Source organism: Sinohyriopsis cumingii, chromosome 15 (genome assembly GCF_028554795.1).
Source record: "Sinohyriopsis cumingii isolate HCF-2022 chromosome 15, ASM2855479v2, whole genome shotgun sequence".
Classification (NCBI taxonomy): Eukaryota; Metazoa; Mollusca; class Bivalvia; order Unionida; family Unionidae; genus Sinohyriopsis; species Sinohyriopsis cumingii.
The window spans coordinates 104,124,959-104,146,250 of record NC_142975.1 but is presented as its reverse complement, the minus strand read 5'-3'; the positions used below and the strand labels follow the sequence as shown (position 1 = coordinate 104,146,250).

The following is a 21,292-nucleotide window of genomic DNA, read 5'->3' as shown; positions in this document are numbered from 1 at the left end:
GCACAAACACTGAAAAGTATAATCAATGATAAAACACTAAGTGCTCCCAAAAACTGATTATGGTGATGATATTAGTGATGATACTGTTGATGAGTCAAAGAAGTACAAATTTGTGTAACACTGAAATAATAAAAGATCAAATTGTTTTAACATAAACTCACTGTACTTACAATTAACTCTGACTGTTATCTGTGCTGTGGCATTCTTTGAAATGTTTACATTAATAACAGTACATGTGTAGACACCAGCATGGTTCCGACTAATGGCAGGTATCAAATATGACTGAAAAGATCCAACTATTGTAGGCAGAGAGTCCTTCATCCAATAATAAAAGCTACATGGGGGATTACATTCTCCAATACAGGTTATATTTATGCTTCCTCCTTCATCAACAGTCAGTACATCAGATGGAGTTACCTGAACATTGTCTGGTCCATCTGAAAAATGGAAAAAAGCAGGATAAATATATTAACTTTAAAACTTTCAGAATCAAAAGCCAATTACTACATCCTACTTGTATGGTATGAGAGAAGACAACAGCTATTGACAAATTTATATATGATTTTAATAAATCCTTTCAACCCTTAAGGATCTCCTTACATAATATGCCAATGACAATACATCACCAAGTAAAGTTCCATAGTCATATAACAGAAATGTGCAAAATGTATTCCATGGAACTTAATGTGTTTAAAATTTTAGGCAAGCAGTTTCAGGTGACAATTAAGTATATAGATGTACTATTATTTTTATTAGTTTTGTCACTTTTTAAGTGAGGTTAATCAAAAAAATACCAAAAAACAACAAAAAAGAAACTGAGTCCTCATTCTGTGCACAATGGTTACTCTAGTTCCAATGATGATTTACTGTTGATTAAATCAAATACGGGACTTGAAATTACCAGCAAGTCATTACCACATGGTTTGTAAATTACCAGCAAGTCATTACCACAAGGTTTGTAAATTACCAGCAAGTCATTGCCACAAGGTTTGAAATTACCAGCAAGTCATTACCACAAGGTTTGAAATTACCAGCAAGTCATTACTACAAGGTTTGTAAATTACCAACAAGTCATTACCACAAGGTTTGTAATTACCAGCAAGTCATTACCACAATGTTTGTAAATTACCAGCAAGTCATTACCACAAGGTTTGTAATTACCAGCAAGTCACTACCACAAGTTTGAAATTACCAGCAAGTCATTACCACAAGGTTTGTAAATTACCAGCAAGTCATTACCACAAGGTTTGTAAATTACCAGCAAGTCATTACCACAAGGTTTGTAAATTACCAGCAAGTCATTACCACAAGGTTTGAAATTACCAGCAAGTCATTACTACAAGGTTTGTAAATTACCAACAAGTCATTACCACAAAGTTTGTAATTACCAGCAAGTCATTACCACAAGGTTTGTAAATTACCAGCAAGTCATTACCACAAGGTTTGTAATTACCAGCAAGTCATTACCACAAGGTTTGTAATTACCAGCAAGTCATTACCACAAGGTTTGTAAATTACCAGCAAGTCATTACCACAAGGTTTGTAAATTACCAGCAAGTCATTACCACAAGGTTTGTAATTACCAGCAAGTCATTACCACAAGGTTTGTAATTACCAGCAAGTCATTACCACAAGGTTTGTAAATTACCAGCAAGTCATTACCACAAGGTTTGTAAATTACCAGCAAGTCATTACCACAAGGTTTGTAAATTTCCCAACTAGTATTTTTAATACTCTCAACAGTCTGAGGACTATTAAGTTTAAGTTGCTGACACTCAAATTGTGGTTATTCAGTTGACAGATGTTTATATTTTTGTGAATGATCATCATGTACAAACATTAATGTCGAAGGAAATTTCTCCCATCCTTGCAGTATTGTAGGGTTATTACTCTTACACTGGCATTTTTGGTGTGCACTGTTACATCCAAGATAAGGAGTGTTCTCTTCTTACATATAATATGTTATTTCTTGGCTACTGATAATGAAATTTACTTATGTTATGTCTTAATCTGTTGTTCTCAGGTTCTAAGTATTCTAAATAAATTCAAACTAACATCTCATAAAATGAATATGGGTTATGTAAGAAGTCAGCCTTTAACCCAATGCTTCAAGAAGTGTGTGGGGTGGGTGGCTGAGCCTCCTCGCCTCCTAAACTGTTGGTAGGTAGGTCATCAAGTTTGGCACATATATTTCCAGTGTGGTGACCACATGTCAGAAGTATCATGATTCGTTATCGTTTCAATGATGGTTACTGGGAGAGGGTCAGTGGTCAAGTATACAATTACAATTTATGTGTGTGGGGAGAGGGAGGAGCAAAGAGCATATCTAAGAAAAAGCATGGGGATATGCCATGACATATTTATTTAGCAAAGTATCACATGATTTGTCAGCATCTCCACATCAGTACCTGTTAGGGACCAGTGGTCAAATATACAAACATTAAAATTACAATGACATTTTGGAGATTTGTTGTCCAAACACCAAGTACATGTATCATAATTGTGTGCATGAATAATAGTTAAACTGTTACTTTTCCACAAAAAAAAATTGCTAACTTACCAAAACTTTCAACAATACTCGAAGAATTTTACAATGTTCATTGTCATATTGTTCTCCAAAAATATTAGTCATGAAAGTATTACCTGTGCATGTCAGTGTTGACATTAATTCAGTTAAAATAATTTTTAAATTTTTTCAGTAAATATTATGTTACACTCTCCTCTTTTCTGAAAAGAACTGTCATATAGTTTCCCTTTTATTTCCATACTATTTCCAAGACCAACTTTCAAGAAAATGACAGCAGTAAATACATGTAAAACTTTCTTTGCAATAACATGTGTTTGTTGTATGCAAAAGAGAAAGAATGCACCATAGCATTTGATTCGCATTACCTCTAATTCATAAACAGGCAATGTTATTTGAGGCTATGCACTTTTTAAAAGGGACTGTAATTATCTTCATTTTGGAACATGTCTGACAAAATGTATAAATAGCTTGGATTCCTCTCTTTATTCAGAATAAGTAAGTAGGTAATTAGCAGCATATCAACTAATTTTGTAGTTAATAAGAATTTATAATTAATTGGACTAATCTGCAATGGTGTGTTTTTCCTATTACTTATTGTCTACTCTAAATATTTTTAAAATGTACAAAATTAAAGCCACCAAAATGGAATATATTAAGTTAAATAAAAAAGCATTACAGCAGTCTGTCTACTACAAGCCAAGATGTATAATCCACGATAACCAATACATCTGGTACGTGATGGAAAGACATGAAAGGATTATTTACTGTCGGATCATGGATTTTCCATAATCACTGATGTGCATACTTATGCATCTCATGATGGTTCCAATAAGAAGGACAGGAATAATAAAACTTGCTAATAAGACAAAACAGATATCCAACATCTTACGGTTTTTTACTACAGCTTTCTTGACCAATTTGGAAGATACAATGATGATCAGAGATAATGTGGCAAAACAATCTGCTACTCACATAAAACATTTAGTACAAATGCACTGCTCTCGGTTGAAATTCTACGCTGGTCCTCAAAAGCTCTACATGTAACAGTGTCCCCATTGTCATTCCTGCTAAGGCTGCTAATAGTCAGTATCGTTCCATTTACACTGTACCCTGATCCCATGGTTATGTTCATTCCATTTTTCTTCCATTCAGAGTACATAGTCAGGTTATGGTCTAATGGAGCACTTCTAGACTCTGTAGAGCAGTTCAGCTTGTACTCTTGTCCAACCACAGCAGTTAAAGAAAGTGGTATAATCCCTAAAATAACTGGGCTTGCTGAAAACAAAAAATAGTACAATATGCAAATGTGGAAGGAAAATGATTTAGCTATGACACATTTCAGAAGTATTACTATACTAGTTAATAATAGATCAAATCGCAAACTGTACATATAGATCTATCAAAAGTAATTTTATTTGAATTAATGCATAATTAAAAAAGATATAGCATGTTATAAACAAGTGCTCGGTGTAAAGACATAAATATCTCACAGAATTCATACTAAATTTTGATGGCATATACAATTACTTGCAGCTCAGCATCTATGAAAACAATTTCCATTTGCTATCAAATGCATGTAGACCTGGTTCTTATGCAGACCTGTGATGATAGCAATCTATTATGATCGCTACGTGTTTGTTTGGGGCTAAGAAAGGTACATCTAACCAAGGAAGTGATACATTTGAGGCATTTAAATTAATGAAAACCCCAAGAGATTCAGTCTGATGAAGGTAGAGAATGTTATAAAGATAAAGCATGTTAATGGAAAAAGAAGGCTTATAGCTACTCTAATTCAGAAAAAATGGCCTCTGAAGAAATTTAATGAAACTGAAAAGTCTAGAATGTTTGCACCTGGAATGAACCTGTTCATGGGTTGATCAACTACACAAAAAAGTAAAAGGTTACAACAACACTTTTCATATTTCTATCAACATGACTCCCAAAGAAGCACTTAACTGGGAAAGCGAACTAATGTTTGGATCAATTTCCATGACTATCTAACAACTGACTTTTCTGGCACATCTGAAATTAAAATGAAATCAAAGTGCAAGAATTTCAATTTTAATTCTAGCTTTACCAATGGCTACATGCTCAATTCACACCAAAATCAATTCTCAAAATAAACTCATTTTGGGTAATCCAGTATGTACAAATCAGAAGTTCCAAAAGGTGAGAACATACAAGGGATTTTCTATGAAATAGGGCATATCTATATATGACAAACATGATAAATTTTAAAAGACTGAACCTACTATGAAAAGCAAATGAATGAATGGCAAGAAGTATGCATTCCCAAAATGGAAAAGTTCTGATAGATCTTAATAATTTTGTATCTATACAAAAATAGTTTTGCAAAATAAATGACAACCAACAATAGCACAGAATGAGAGGTGTGGCATATGAGGTGTGGTATATATAAAAGTACAATTGAATTTGGCTATTGGATGGCTAAAGAGCAACAAAAGGAGCAGAAAACTGCACCTGGTATCATAGGACTACTATTCAAAATAATTTTACAGGAGAAAAATATATGAGGTTGATATAGACCTGTTAGGGTCAATAATGCACAATATCGTTAATCAGCTAATGTCAAAATACCAGACAATAGATGTTAATAGATACTAGTAAACAAGACCTTTGAGGAGTCAAATGCAAAGTCATGGTGAATGTGCAGAAATTCCACCAATAATTCCATTGCGATAGAAAGTGCACGACTTGGCAACAGCTTCCATCTATTCTCAAACCATAAGACTGCACAAAGTCACATGATATCCATCACAGCAATGTTGTCATAAGGATAAAAGGAGAGCAAATGTTATTAGGCAGTAACCACCATATTATATCTGCTACAGCAAGTACATGAAAACTTAAAATGCAGCTGTATTTTGATACTTCCCAGCATCTGACCTCTTTTTGTTGTGGGTGAGGTATTCCTTTCTTGATCAAGACACATTTTACACAACCAATTCTGATGAGTATAGGCGAAATAAAGTTGAAGACAGGTCTTGTGCAATGAATTTGGTACACAAAAAATAAAGGAACAAATACAGAAACCAACAAGAACAATGAAAAACACCTCTCCCTCACAGCACTATTGCCATGGTGATAAAAGATAACAAATATGTAATGTAATTATGCAGTAACCATCATAAACATACCTGTTACGACAAGTACTTGACCACCCAGAATCAGATTTCCACTTCCAGTTAGAAGTGTAAATGAATACCTCCCTGCATCAGACAGTGTAACATTTGACAAGGTGAAAGATACAATGCCCCGTGACAAGTCACCTGTAAACGTAGCTCTTTTGTCAATAATAAAGGGAATAACCTTTCTGATGTCAAAAACCATCAGTGATCCATTATCTGCTGGATTTCGGATTTGTCGAGTGCTATCATTTGCCAAATTGCTAATTGTCCAATTCAGATAGGCATATCCACCATCAACACCCACATATGGAGTTCCTAGAATGAAACACAAATCAAGGTTGAAGATAACATATTACATGTAACAAAGAGTTAAATAATCTTATATTAACATTTGTTTTCGAGTTCTCATTTTTTAATTTACATTCTGCTAATATCCTGTATCTTGCTTTGCTTCCATGTCTGCCTGTTCAGCTCTCACTTCTCCCTGTTCTGTTCAAAAGGAGTCACTTCTCCCTCAAATTCCAAACTAGCCATGAGCCTTCTTAATTCCATTTCCCTCTTGTTTTCAAACTGTAATTGTTTTAATTCCCTATCCAAACAGAGACAGACTTACTACTCAGCCCAAATGACTAACATACAAAATTTAATTTCCCACCAAATATTCAGTCAAAATATTACCTTTTTTTCTTGTCTGTTAAAGATTCTCTTACTTTCAAAAGATCATGATGTATGGCAAGCTCAATCACCTCATCCCTTCTATTTAGGCTATAAAACCAAGTTCACTACTTTAGATGGCATTGTAAATGCTTGTTGGAGTCACTAAAGATTTCTTAAAGTGTAAAATTAATATCATTACCAGGAACAATGAAAATGAAAATTATGAAACAAAGTAAATTTAAATTTTAAATACAATATTTAATATCTCTGAATGTTTTAAATATCCCAGACAAGCTCCCAATACTTGGAATTCATTTAGAACATTTTATGCTTTTGAATTTGTGAGAGAACTAAGAATTTGAGGGATTTAATTCACAATACTGTAAGTTCTTCTTAAACTTTCACTTTCAATTCTAGGGAAATAAATTGTTTTGTTTTTTAAGTTTACTAAGCTTATTGGTTTCACTTCTTTCTGTTAAATAGTTTAAGACCATGTAGTTGTAACTTTATGAAGACAAAAGTATGCAAAAAAAACAAACACCCACAACCCTCAATCACACACAAAAATTAAGCACACAATATAGATATACATATCTTTTTCTTCATGATGGCAGGTTTCATTTATGTGTATATTGTGTGCTTAACATTTGTCCGTGGTTGCTGATTGTACTTTAAGATATTGGTTACTTGTAAACAACATGTTTACATAGCTAACATTTGTCCATAAGTGTAAGTTGTAAATAAGACGTTGACAGCTTTTTGAGCTCAGAATATTCTAGAAACAGATTAATTTAAAATCTGATTGAAATTTTCCATTAGAATGATTAACACCTAGATCAAATGAAAATGAGCATAAATTGTGACTTAGTGAACAACTAATTCATTCCTGTTTTAAGATCAGTCTGTTGGAATCCTTTACGGTTGTGTTGTGATCAAGTAGAACTATTTTTTTAAACTGTTCATTGATACTAAGTGCTCATTGACTTTGGATTGAAACATTATGTCAGAATTATTGAGATCCCATTCAAAGAGTGTATGTGTCATTTGGATTTTTAACACAGCTTTAACAATTTTCCAGTCATATCGCTACAATGTCTGCAGTGTGGCACTTTATTGTGATGTCCAGCACTGGGGCATCATGTTGTAGACATGTAGCACCAGGTCCCACCCAGAAAAAACTATCCTGATACCTTCCTGACCAGTCCTAACCTCTTAATACTGAGCACCAAGGAAGGTAGCAGCTAATACCATTTTATAAATCTTTGGGATGACTCGGCCGGGGTTTGATCCCATGACCTCCAGAATCTGAGGCAGATGCTCCAACCACTTAGGCCACCAGTGCGCTCAACCCATTCAAAGAGATTCTAGATTGTATCACTGGAATCAATTCAGAACATTCTATACTTCTGGACATTTGATAGGATATTTAGGATTATTTCATTCCGTACTGTTTGTCTCTCAAGGTTATACTTTGTAACTTACAGAAATAAATTATTTGTTGATTTTACTAAAAGTGTTGTTCTTACTGTTACATAGTTTAAGACCCAGAGACATAAAAGGAGACAATGGAAAGAATGGACAGCTCTGAACCTGTCAATCAAACTGGCCACAGTGGCCATTCAAAAGTAGGTCTCGATTTCACTGCTTAGTTACACATTGCTATCCACCATATTTGCTCACAAACATTTGATCACGTATGATTACTCATATTATACTGCAGAAGTACCGGTATTTGAAAGTTTATGCAGAAAATCACTGAAAATTTATCAGAAAAATGATTTGCCATGGTGCTTTGGGCACATGAGAAGTAGATTGTCATTATTATGAAAAGATGCAAGAGGGAGTTTTAACAAACAATTTCTCAAACCAAACACAAACATGGAAAACTGTCTGCGTTGGAAGTGATGCATTATTTATAATCATACCACATATATAAATACACAAAATTATTTTTAAATATAGTATTTGTTGTGTGCATGAAAATGTTAAATACAGTTTTATGTTAACTGTATGTTTATGTTCAAATTGTATATCTTATTGGAGCCATAATATTGCATGCAATATAAAAAGTTTGTGTATATGTGTTGTTTATTTTTGAACTTTTATTACCTTGGTTTGTTTTTCTTTTAAAATTTGAATTTGGAATACTGGAATCCTGCATCATGCTTCAATAGTGCTGATTTTATTCAAATTTTCAAACTTGAGCATTGACTTATAACTGGTGTCAAGTTGACAAAACACCAACCTAAACTTTAAATTCTGGATTGCCCCAGATCCTAATCATATATAAATTTACAAAGTTGGATTTTGACATCAATTGTTTCAAAATTATAAATTTAGGTATTTCCAAAAGTTTTTATTATGGAAGGTTTTCAAAAAGTATTTTAACTTTATGAAGAGTGAAATAAAATAATTAAAATAATATATCCTGTCAGCGTGCAGGCTGTGTTTTTTTAAATTGCCATTATTATTCCTTCTTTTTGTAAGAGATTATGATAAATGATCATTTTACATGATACCATTATGAAATGTTTCATCTGTCCAACTGCGGGTGGGGGGGCTGAGTGGTGTGAAGTGCTGTCTGTTACGAATCACTGCCATCTCACCACTGTCTGCGTGGGTTTGAGTCTCGGTTTCGGCCAATGTGGTTAAGTGAGAAAGCTTGCCAGTAGCTTCTTATGGGTCGGTGGTTCTTTCTGGGGATTTCCCGGGTTCTTCCTCCACCATTAATACTGGCTGCCATGTATAGCCTATTGTGTGCTGAAAAATGGCATTAAACCGTACAACAACAACAATCGTCCAACTGCGGAGACATGTTACCACAGCATAAACAACATAAAGCATTTCCTTCAATCACTCAGACAATTTGGTATAAAGTATTTATTGATTTATTTAACTTTAATATTTGTTTTCCTAAACATAATGAAATTATTAATTGTAGATATAGAAATACTTGTTTTATTCTTATGTGACAATTATATATGATATATATATGTAACAGGCATACAACGAAAGCTTTATTTTAAAAAAGTTTAAAAGTACTGAAGCCATACCAGAAAATCTGAAAATTAATATGTAAGCATAACTTTGTAAGAATAGAAAGATTTTGTTATTTTGTCATTTTGATGCAAAATGTTATCTTCTAGTTTGTCAGGATGTTCGTTCTTCCACATAGATCGCCAGCAATATGTTGTAACTTTGACCTGATTTTCGCCACTGAAAATACTAATTTCATCAAAATAGTATTTTGTACAGTAATTTAAGCTTTTCTTTAATGCATGATCTAAAAGAATCTTGCAATCAGGTTAGAATTTTTCAGAAATATTGTCGAAAATATTTTTCAGTGAATCTGCTGTTGATGCTACTGGATCTGCCATTTTTGCAATAGCTTTTGAGCCACAACGACAATAATTAAGTGTGCAGAGCTTATCGTTCAAAATCGAAATTGTCCATTTGGGATAGATGAGTAGGGAAACTGACAGGAGGGTTTTTACCAGGTTGGGTTTCTCCACTCACATTTGGTTGAGTTTCCCTACCCACCCAACCCTCTCATCCCATTTTTGTCAACCATAATACAACAGTCAGTTTGGGGTCTTTTATTTTTATTGTATTACTGAAACCCAGAAAGACAGAGGGTAAAGAACCTAAACCAGCGAGATCAAATTTTTATCTTAAAATCTGGCCAGGTCTGATGCAAATTATGACCATCTCCTACAAGCTGATGTCTTTCTGTCCCTGATTTTTAGCACTTCTAGTGAAATGAGTAATAGAAGATTCAAGACAGTTTTTAAGTTCCAAAAACGTTATAGGACTGATGTTCGGCATATCTATGCCAATTCATTAAAAAAAACTTACTAGACCATAAGCTAATCTAATATTTTTAGAATTATTGAAACCAAAGATTGCAAGTACAACAGTTTTTACAGAAACAATTAAACCACAATGAGCAGTCTTCTTCCTTACTTAATGTAGGAGGGGCCCCGAGTGGCCGAGTGGTCTAAAGCACTCTCTGCTACAGATCACTGCCATCTCACCTCTGTCTGTGTGGGTTTGAGTCTCGGATTCAGCCAATGTGGTTATGTGAGAAAGCTTGCCAGTAGCTTCTCGTGGGTTTGTGGTTCTTTCCGGGTTTTCCGGGTTATTCCTCCACCATTAATACTGGCTGCCATGTACAGCCTATCCTGTGTTGAAAAATGGCGTTAAACCCCACAACAACAACATCATGAACTTCCATTTGCATTGAAATTCCAACAAGCTGACAGTGTTAGGGAGAGTTACTGTTTACAATATTGATGTTGTTGATAGATGCCATTTAATATATGTAACCAGTGTTGCATTATACTATTGTAAGGTTGAGCAATTTACAGCAATATTATTATTCGCTAAACTATAACATGAACAATGCAATAGCAATTAAACATGAACATTTAAAAAAATCAAAATACTTACTCAAGTATTTTTGCCAAAATTATTTTATTCTGTCTTTCTTTTTTTATCTCCACAACACCACAGAATGGACACTTTTTAATCAAAGACTCAAATATGAACATGACCACATTTGATTGCTTCAGTACTTATATACCCCTAAAAAGACATCAAGCATTTGGCCTAAACTTTCTAGATTAAACCAATAAAGTAATCAATTAACAGCTTGTTGTGTATGCACGCTGCTTGTCTTAAAACTACTATGTGGCTATACAACACAGACAATTTCAGTGACTGCTGGTCCAACACAACCCAGACGGTTTCAGTATGGTTCCTGTTCTGCGCATAAATATCCAAAATGTTATTTTTGAATGACATATATGTTAAGGTCTAATGAGGTGGCAGGGAACAGTTTTGTAATCTGGCATCCTGTCAAATTTCTTAACTATAAGGCTATGGTGTTACTTTTTAATCTGTTATTGTGTAATAATTAAAGATATGTATATATTTGTGAATTTGGTCTTTCTAGCTTGTGTTCTTGAAATTGATTTGAGGCATGTATATGTCATGCAGTCACTGCACAGTATGTAATCAGTGAAATACCAATAGTCGGCTAGGAAGCAGAGAAAGCCACTTATAGCAGTAGACACGTTAGTTCAAGGCATGTAGAATATCTCAATAAACTGCCTGGATGACAACTATTTTGAATTGTATCAAGCTTTCAAATATACAATGTTTTTAAAAATTATCACCCAGGAAAGCGACTTGTGTTTGCAAAGTGTGCATCACGTGTTCTCAAAAATGTCCATGAAAAATGCATGTTTAAACTTGGGGGTGGAGAAATCGACTTTTTATTCTGTGAGTTCCAACTGATTTATCCAGACAAGTGAATGATATTCTTATGTTTGGCTTTATTGTATCTCTTCAAAAATATGGATCATTTTGATCTCGCTCATGTATTGTTTTTTAATGAATTTTTGTATTAGGCAGTGTATGCAACATTAAATTTGTGCATAAAAGCAGTCCCTTGCACCCTTAAGAAAAACTATTTTTTTTTATTGGTGTAGTGAACCACATCTGTTATTAATTTCTTGTTCTTTATGTATAGGCAAGTAATTAATATACATTACCTCATTATATTTCCTTCCTTTGTCCATTTTTGCCCCGTTTCTAAGTTACCACCCCCCTTTATATCAGCATCACTAGAACAACAAATTACCAGGTCAGGAATTTTTGTCTTTGTATCAGGCTAAAATTATTTTTAAAGTACATTATACATTTCTGGTGACATTCCTCTTTGTGAACTTCTTTTTAAAACATATTCCACAAATATCAGCTTCCAGACTAGAAAAGTTCTACCATTGATAACTAAGGGCAGGTCTCATAGTCAGTCATGATTCTGCAACTGTGAATTCCATTCTTAGTACAGTGTGACCCTACCTTAACACAGTAGTTGGGAGCCATAGAACCTGACTGTATTATAGACTGAACCATGTCATAAGCAACCAGGTTAGTTAGCTAAAGAAAATGACGCATGTACCCCCAAAAAATGGGGGGGTAGGTAATAAATGCGGGTGCAAAAATACATGCTTCATTGGCACAGTTACCATCTTAAATCGATGCATATCAAATGAGAATAGACCTGTAGTGAAAACAGAGAAGGTATACGTAATATTTTACTTTATTCAGAGAACCATGCATTGGTACATATACATGTATAATGTTTATACATACATGTCTAACGTATAGCATGAATAGAGTATCAACACTGTGTACTCACTCACGAATTTAATCACATACATTGACTGCACAATACAAGTAATTCCATTGAAAATATGCATAGAGATTTAAAATATTCAATAATTTTGTCATAGGTCCTATAGATCTGTATTAAGTGGGAAAAAATAGCACAATCACATAACAAATGATGAAGAACATTTACTTTTCAGTATGTCCCAAGGAATCAAAGTCATCTCGCACCCTGCAATGTCACACCCGCTAAATCGACCAACAGCAAAGTTATATCGCATCCAAATATAAAGTTATGTCATACCGTAATATATAGTCGAGTCGAACCCATCTGTAATACATCATTATATGAAATGATTGTTACCATGTCATGTTTCCATAGCACTGGCCTTTATTAATTAAATGTGTTAATTCACTAATTAAGTTTTGTTATATGATTAATGGGGCCAAAATAGATCACATTTCACACTCCACTAATTACATTTTGTTTCAGCATTTAGTTCAGTTACTCTAACATTAGTGCATGCATAGTCATGAAACTTTTTTTAAAATGTTTTAATCAGTATATTGTTACGTGTTTAGGCTTTCATAAACAGTAACAAGAAAAAGTGAAGACAACAAGCTTTGTAAAATTTAACAAATAATTTTTTCCCCAAGAAAAACAAGGTAAAAATGAGAAAAAGAACTTACGGTTCTATGAATCAAATCCAAAAAGAATTAAAAATTAGAAGTCCTAGAAATAAAAGGTCCTAAATGAATCTGAGTTGGAATCCTGATAAAAAATAAAAGATGGAGGGCGATGACATCAGTTGCAACCTTCAAAGTGTTGTTGTATCAACAGTTCCTTGTTGAACCACAAAAATAATATTCCAGTTCTGAGTTCCAAATAAAATTTCAAAAATGTCTTTGTCCAAGAATTAATATTGAGCACAAGTAATTTTAAGGGAAATTACTTAGAATCCAAATAATTTTTTGAGAAAAATTAAAATATAACTAAAACTGGTCACAACAGAAGAAACGACCTTAACGTCGAAGTGTTTATAAGCCCAACTGGCCAATTCTTATCTTAACATGAATACAAGACTTTCTAAAACGCAACACAGATGCTCACATGAGGGTGATGTGATCATGTTTCTAGAACAACTTCGAAACCTTTTACCTTTCTAACAACATGTACTTCCAGTATGACCTTGACAAAAACCAATCATTTTACTCTGAGAATAAAATAAAAAAGAAAATTGTTTGCTTCACTCACTGATTTCTGAATCAAGGTCGGAAACTATGTCTGAAAATAGAAACAGTGTTTCTATTATTAGGTGTTTATGAAAAAACAGGTCAAACTAAGTTCTGAAAAATGTCAAATAAAATTACATTACAATAACATGTAATGGAATTTAAAAAATGTAAAACTAACAAACAAATAATTAAATTAATTAAGATATAAATCAAATATACATAATATATCTTGATTATTGAATTAATAACATCAAATAGCTTCTCAATGGCAAGTTGTATTTCGTATGACTGTGCAAGATTTTTCTTTGCAAAAGGCATATCTTATGGACTTACAGTTGTCAAGCTTTGTAAGCCTATGAAATCTGTTAAATGCTATGCCACAATGAACAGGTGTTTTGCTACAGAGCATCCGGTATTGTGGCTTTGTCGGTTTCATTCCAGTTTGATGAAGTGTCTGTATGTATTATTGAAGTGTTTGGCTATGGAGCAGGTATGTGAAAACAAGCAAACCAAAACAAAGCATGCTCAAATCAGCGTCTGTGTTAATGCGGCGGCAATATCAAAGTCATTACATAACACAGCATTAGGAAGCAAATGATTTCTTCAAGTTGGACTTCAGGGCTGCTGTTGACATTTACATTTGATTAATTAGTTTCATGCTTGAATAGCAATAAAGACACTATGATTAGGTATAAAATGTTAAATTATTACTCCACCCCAATCATTACTTTCCAAAATGGCTAGTAATACTGCATGCTTACACTGTGAAAAAAAGTTACGGAGAGACAACATGCAATCCAATGTGATGGCTGCAATAAATGGCAACACAGAACTTGTGCTAATGGGATCTCATTAGAAGACTACAGATTGGCTGTAAGGAGACAACTCAGTTTACACTGGACATGTCATAATTGTAATTCTGAAGATATGAATGCATCTGATATTGGTGAACCCCTGAAACTGGTAGCAGACTGAACACTGAGAAAAATCATGATATGGAGTCTGACATGAGTCTATATGATAGATCTTCTATCACAATTAATAATGATCTACTTTTAGACAGGATTTATCATGTTCATGTTGAACACAAACAACCAATGGACCCTGAGGAGGACGAAGCCTCATGTTTAGATATAAGACTGTCCACAGTAGCCTCAAATTTGGATGCAACTGACAATGATGCAGGCAGTAACTTACGAAATTATAGCTCAATCATCTGAAAGAATGAAAGATAAGTTAGCTGACAGCAACAGCTTTTCCTACAATGTTAAGCGCCAAAATGCCTCTGCTACATACCGGCAATGTGTAGTGAGAAACAAGCATATCAAGTGTAAAGCTACAGTTAGAGAGAGGTGCTGGTAATTATTTCCAAGGAACATACGGACATTGTCATCCTATGAAACCTTTAAGATATTTCATAAAATAAATTCTGAAGTAGAAAAACATGCTATCAATGAAGTCTACATAACAGCTAAAACAATTATCAATGAATGTGTTGTGAACTTACTACCTGTGAATGAACCCATTCCTAAGCCTGATTGTTTAGCTAGAGCAGTCAAAGACATCAGGTGGATTCTACCAATCTGGAATTTGATCTATAGCTTGAGCACATACCATAGCTATTTCTTCAGAAAGACATTAAGTGCACAGATCGACTCCATTTACTTTTTGTTACACCTAATGTTGGAAATCTTCCCAAAGGCAAAAGGCAAAAACACAGCATATAGATGCCACATTCTATATCATCAAACTACCATTTACCCAATTATTTAGTGTACATACCTTCATAAAATGACGGAGAAATAAAACAAGTTCCCCTAGCTTTTGCGCTGATGTCAGGGAAAAGGAAGAAGGATTATAAAAAGGTGCTAAAAGCTATTAAAAATATGATTCACACTGAACCAAAAATGAAACAAGTGGTAGCCAACTTTGAAGCAGCTATGTGGGAAAGAGTGATGTCGATTTTTCCAGAAGTTCAGTTGCAAGAATGTGTCTTTCATTGGACTCCAGCTATTTGGAGGCAGTGCAGGTAGACTGGCCTTCATAAACCTTATAAAATTAACAAGTCCATTCATAGTTTCATCCGGAAATTAATGGCTCTGCCATTTTGACCACAGGAATACATACAGCCAACATTGCTTGCACTGAAAGAGAAAACCACCAATAACAGACACTTATCTGATCTATGTAGCTACATAGACATGCAATGGATCCCAAATTCATTATTCACCCTTGCTCGTTGGACTGTATATATGCAGCCAGTAAGGACTAAACGATGTTGAGGGGTGGCATCACAGGCTCAATTCAGTTGCAAAGAGGGGAACATTTCCACTGTACATGTTATTGGCTAATTATGTAAGGAGGCCCAGTTTGTAAATATTCAGCTGTGGCTCTTGTCTGAAGGGAAACTTAGGAGACAACAGAGAAAAATATACTAAGAAATGCAAGCAAAATTATTTACTTATTGTGACAATTTCAATGACAGAAACATGACCATTTCCCAGTTGTCTGCTTGCAGCAATTTAAATGGGCTTGTTTTGCACCAAATGTAAGAATATTAATGTGTGCAATGTGATGCATATGCTGAACAGTACCGTATGCTCTGAACTATGTTGCTCTGCTCATATAAATGTGTACAAAATAACACTCAAAGATAAGATATTTAACCAGATTTAATAGTTAAAGCAAATGAAGGCTTTGTCCTCTAATTTGGGAAGATCATTTATTTATCAGCTATGCAGGTCATTGTGTTATTGTTTGGTATAATAAAAACAGGAAATAAAAGACCATATTAAATAACAACCTTTGTTCATTGTGGTAATTTACATCTTTTATTTCGCAATTCTTCTATTTATATATCTTTTCTCTTTTTGCATTCCTTCAATCATTTTATTATGATGTCTACTATTTTAGTTATGAACTTCTATGCATCTATCTAAGGTGTTTTCGTCCATTTCATTGTATATTCCTTTATATTATAAGACATATCGGAACTTAACTTGAGCATTGGGTGCGACATAATTTGATTAGTGAGCACCTTGACTTGGGTGCAAGATTATCAGGGTGCGTCATGACCATGTACCATGAGTTAAAAGTTAGTTTGCGTTTTAATCCACCATTGGTAGCGTTCATACGCATAAACTTTATTCCTACAAAAAGGAAACTTTCATCGCATAGTAAACGTGTTCCAGTCACGTTGGAAACTGAAGCAATCCATCAGATTCCATTGCTTTTAATTAAGTGTGGTACTGACTTCCTTTGAAGAAAGGTTATTTCTTTGTATTAAAGATTGTAGTCAGCTTTCTTTGATGAAGGGTGCATGAGTTATTGCAGTCACCACTACAGACCAGCTTTGGAGAACCACACAAATGCCCATTTCTTGTAGTTGCGGCAACATCAGATAATTGTATTGCATGATTGAGACTGGTTTTGTTTTCATTTGCTAAGTAGATTTTCGTAACAATCGGTGCTTCAAACATAACAGGTTTTCTCTGAAATTTCAGCAAAGTATTTTATCTGGGTACATTTTTAAAAAAAAGAATTGGCAGTTGTTCAGTCCATTTTTAGACACAGTTCCTCCCTACCTCCTGAACAGACAAAGAAGTAAGATTCTTTAAATTTTTATTTTTTTACATTTGTGGTAGTGGAGTGATGCTGCCTTCCATGCACGCATCAGAAATTTTAAAATGGGTAAATGGACGATAGATATGCAGGTGTTCTGGTCTGATGACAGGTATTACTACAGAAAATGTGAGTGTTCTGAAGGATTTAAATTTAAATCTGAGTTAAAAAAAGAGGAATTTTACTTTTCATCCACCTACAAATGTCAGTCTATGTAAATACATTAATTACTTTTGAGCGGCTGAAAATCCAACAAAAAACAGATTATGAGATAACAACACATCCGGTTGATCACTGCCATCAGAAATGTCAACAACAAAAAAGCGGAAATCTCACAATATACAATACTCATACTAGATATCAACATAAGAGGATTATGATATAACAATGCACTGTTAAGATGGTTTGTCAATACGGACAAAGAATTTGTTTATGTAACAATAGATAAATTTCAGTGCATTTTATATCAAGTTTGCAGCTTTCTTTCATGGGGCCTCTGAATTTCTCCACTCCAAACCAATGGTCGCATATACAAGTTTAAACATCCAAAAATGTTGCCAATAATAACAACAACAAAATTGCCAGATGGTATATTTTGCCACCAATAAGGGAAAAAATCGCAATTCAAGACATAGGTGAAGCCCTGCACGATCCCTGAATAAATATTTTACACGTTATTTTTCGTACTTTTATGAAGAAAAAACTGTTTTCAAGTACATGAAAAATACATATAAAATTTCAGGAGTCACACCACGATCGTCTTGTATTATTCATACGTGATCTCTTCCCCAAAATGATAATACTCTTTTTACGTTTTTATTTGTACATTTAAGAAAGAATTTTTTTCGTGTACGAGAAAAATACATGTCTATGAAATTTTGGGAGCCACACCATGATTGTGTTATATCCAAATCTGTGTTATAACAGCGAGTCCTATAGTGGGGTCGCACTGTATTCAGTCAACATTGTCAAGGAATTTTTGTATTTTCCTATTAAATTTGCACATAAAAACTGCTCCTTGCACACTGAGCACTAGTTAAAAGTAACACAGGCAAACTGTTCCCCATTCACAGGTCACATGCTCTGTTTACAGATTTTGAAAGAAGTATGAAAGGTAAAACATTTTCATAAAGGTAAGATCCATACACCGGGATCAATATTAATAATTTACTACTTTTCAACATCTTGAAAATAAATACCTGCATTTCATCAATGTGATCCAAGTTTTCTCTGGCAAATTGTATTTCTTTTGCACAAGCGCAGCTGACACCTGTAAATCTTATGTACAATACAGGCAGGGCATGGTTCCTGATTTTTTGAGCATTGATTAGATTAAATCAATGACAAATCACCTAAACTATGCAGTGTTCAATAACCCTCTGCTTTTGATACTTGATACTTTTCATTTTCATTCTGTGTATGCATTAAGATGGCCATTTGTCATACCTGTCCAATTAAGAACAACCGAGTGATGTCATTACATGCATTATGTTGTAAACAGAAAAAAGCAAAAAATTCATATCAAAATCATTTCAATTAAAGTTCACTTGCTTTAATTATTTCTCAAATCAGTGCATTTTTGGTGTTTCTAGTATCTGATTTTATTATCTTTTTTTAACCCCATGACATGCTGGCTATCAGATCAAAATCCTAGAAAATAATGTTTGATGCATTCTCATAGTAAAAGAACAGTCAACAAATTAGATTAGAGTATTCTGACCCCTGCTTATGTCCAAATGGATCAAGTGAGTCTGATCAACTTGTGGTTTTTTTTACCAGTTTGTGAATTTAATGAATCAACCCTGGATCCTAATATACAGGATAACATTTCAGGAGTCATACAATGGAAACTTTGTGTTCTTAAGACGGGTGTCACCCTATGTGTACTAATGTTCATTTTCAGACATCAACCCTGACTATACCTTTTATTGCAAACTATACACTTGAGTGGTTTCTCTCCATAAAGTGTCTTTTCAGCACTACTCCAATGAAATACTTTGTCACAAGCTCCACAACTGAATGGTTTCTCTCCAGTGTGTATCTTCAATTGCAAATTCAGATTTCCATTCTCACTAAACACTTTTATCACAAACTTGACACTTAAATCATTTTGGTTCAGAAAGCTTTGTAATGTGCACTTTTTGCCTCATGTGCGGTACAGATTTCTAGTCTAACTAAAGTTCGAATATGCCTCACCATTTGTTTGTATCCCACTACTGACTTAAGAAAGGAAAAGCATAAATGAGGTATAAAAAAAAGGCACAAAACTAAGTTCATTCCTTGATGTATAATTTCAAACCTAATTATGACCATGAAGATTGTGACACAATTATTATCTGCAAGCTTCATACCAAATGGAAGTTTTAAGTGCAAAAGACGACCATGCCCGCCAGTCATTTCCAGTTCTTGGACAAGTCCATTTTCAGCAAATGGGTGTATGTACGAATACACATATTTGTATACAGAAGGTAAATACTAATCGTCTGCTTCCAATGTTTAAATTGTTGAATCAAGGAAAGGAATGACAACTATAATTTGCCTCTCATGTGGATTTAAAACCTATGTACTTTCTATGCACATGTGTCTAAAGAGATATAACTCTCAACTCTCAAACCCTATTGTAATTTAAGGAGTTATCGGGCAGTTACCAAACAGGATGAACCATGTCACTCTGTTGTCTGAAGAAAATAGACTCACCCAAAGTGTACACAATATGGCACTGTGTTAGTATGGACACTCCATTCAAGTAAGAAATACACAGATGATGACAGTGTTAGAGCCACCCTAGTCACAGTCAGGTTAGAAATTATAAATCAATCAATGAAATGATTAAGCTCTGTGCATTTTTTACCATATTAAAGATTTTCATTATTGAAATCGGTAAGGGGGATACAAACAAACAGGAATTTAATATGCAAAAACTATAAACAGTTTACCACAAATGTCACAATTAAATGGTTTCTCTCCAATATGTTAATCCTCATATGTACCGTCAAACTTCTATTCTCAATTAATATTTCATCACAAACTTCACATTTGTATGCTTTCTTTCCATTAAGCATCCTTGTGGACTTCTTCAAATAACCATTTCCAAAAGTCATTTTACCGGTATCACAACATTCATATGTGTACAGTATGTATCCCCATGTATGATTTCATACTTTGACTTTCATTATTCAATTTAGCACAGTGGAGATCTGATTTTACTCAGATTGGTCCATATGTAATGCCTTTATAGTCTGACTCACACTTCACATTTGAATGACTTCCTTTAGGAGTCATGGTACTAATTCAGCTCACATAGTAAACACATGGAAACACCATCATAATAATCAAAATTCAATAACTTAAAATGTCTGGGTGCTGATGATCAGACTTACATTTCTCCATGCACAAATATCGTTGGTGCAAGCTTCTGTGTGGAGAACACAATATGACCCGCGGCATTTTTTTAATCTACATGTGCATGAAATGTTATTGATTCTGCACAAAATGAATCAGGTGCTACTTTCATTACTGAGTAATCCTAAGTCAAGCCTGTAAAAATACTAAAATTGCATCAATAGAATTTTGTCTATATTTTTTTAAATTACAGATAGGATAAGCTCTCAAAAGATATTTTTACTAAAATGTTAATTTTCATTATTAACCAATTATGGACCACCAACACCCGTATGTACTCTATTATTTGTTCACCCATTAGTACCGTGTGTCCTTTAGTACAGTGCTGTCCATCCCACGGCCCGCAGGCTGATTTTAAATGGCCTGCCAGAGCTCGAGCAGCTATATAGTTGTTGCTTTTTAGTTGGACAGCAATGCTTTAGTATGTGTCCTCTTACTGCCTATATGAATGCCTCTTTAGTTTGACATTTTCCCACACATACTTCTCAAATAAATATGTTTTTAGGTAAAGGCCCAGAATTGGTAA

At 34.1% G+C, this 21,292-nt stretch overlaps 1 protein-coding gene across 7 annotated transcripts in view; it reads right to left on the bottom strand.

Annotated features, from left to right (window-relative positions):
• Positions 1 to 21,292, bottom strand: part of LOC149782406 (cell adhesion molecule DSCAM-like) — an 82,735-nt gene that overhangs the window by 41,026 nt on the left and 20,417 nt on the right. For all 7 annotated transcript variants that reach the window (XM_089933795.1, XM_089933796.1, XM_089933798.1 and 4 more), the window contains 4 exons: positions 13,763 to 13,792; positions 5,686 to 5,991; positions 3,500 to 3,802; positions 171 to 437 (listed from right to left, as the gene is read on the bottom strand). In XM_089933795.1, coding sequence (XP_089789921.1) covers positions 171 to 437; positions 3,500 to 3,802; positions 5,686 to 5,991; positions 13,763 to 13,792 — 906 coding nt within the window. The remainder of the gene's footprint in view (positions 1 to 170; positions 438 to 3,499; positions 3,803 to 5,685; positions 5,992 to 13,762; positions 13,793 to 21,292) is intronic.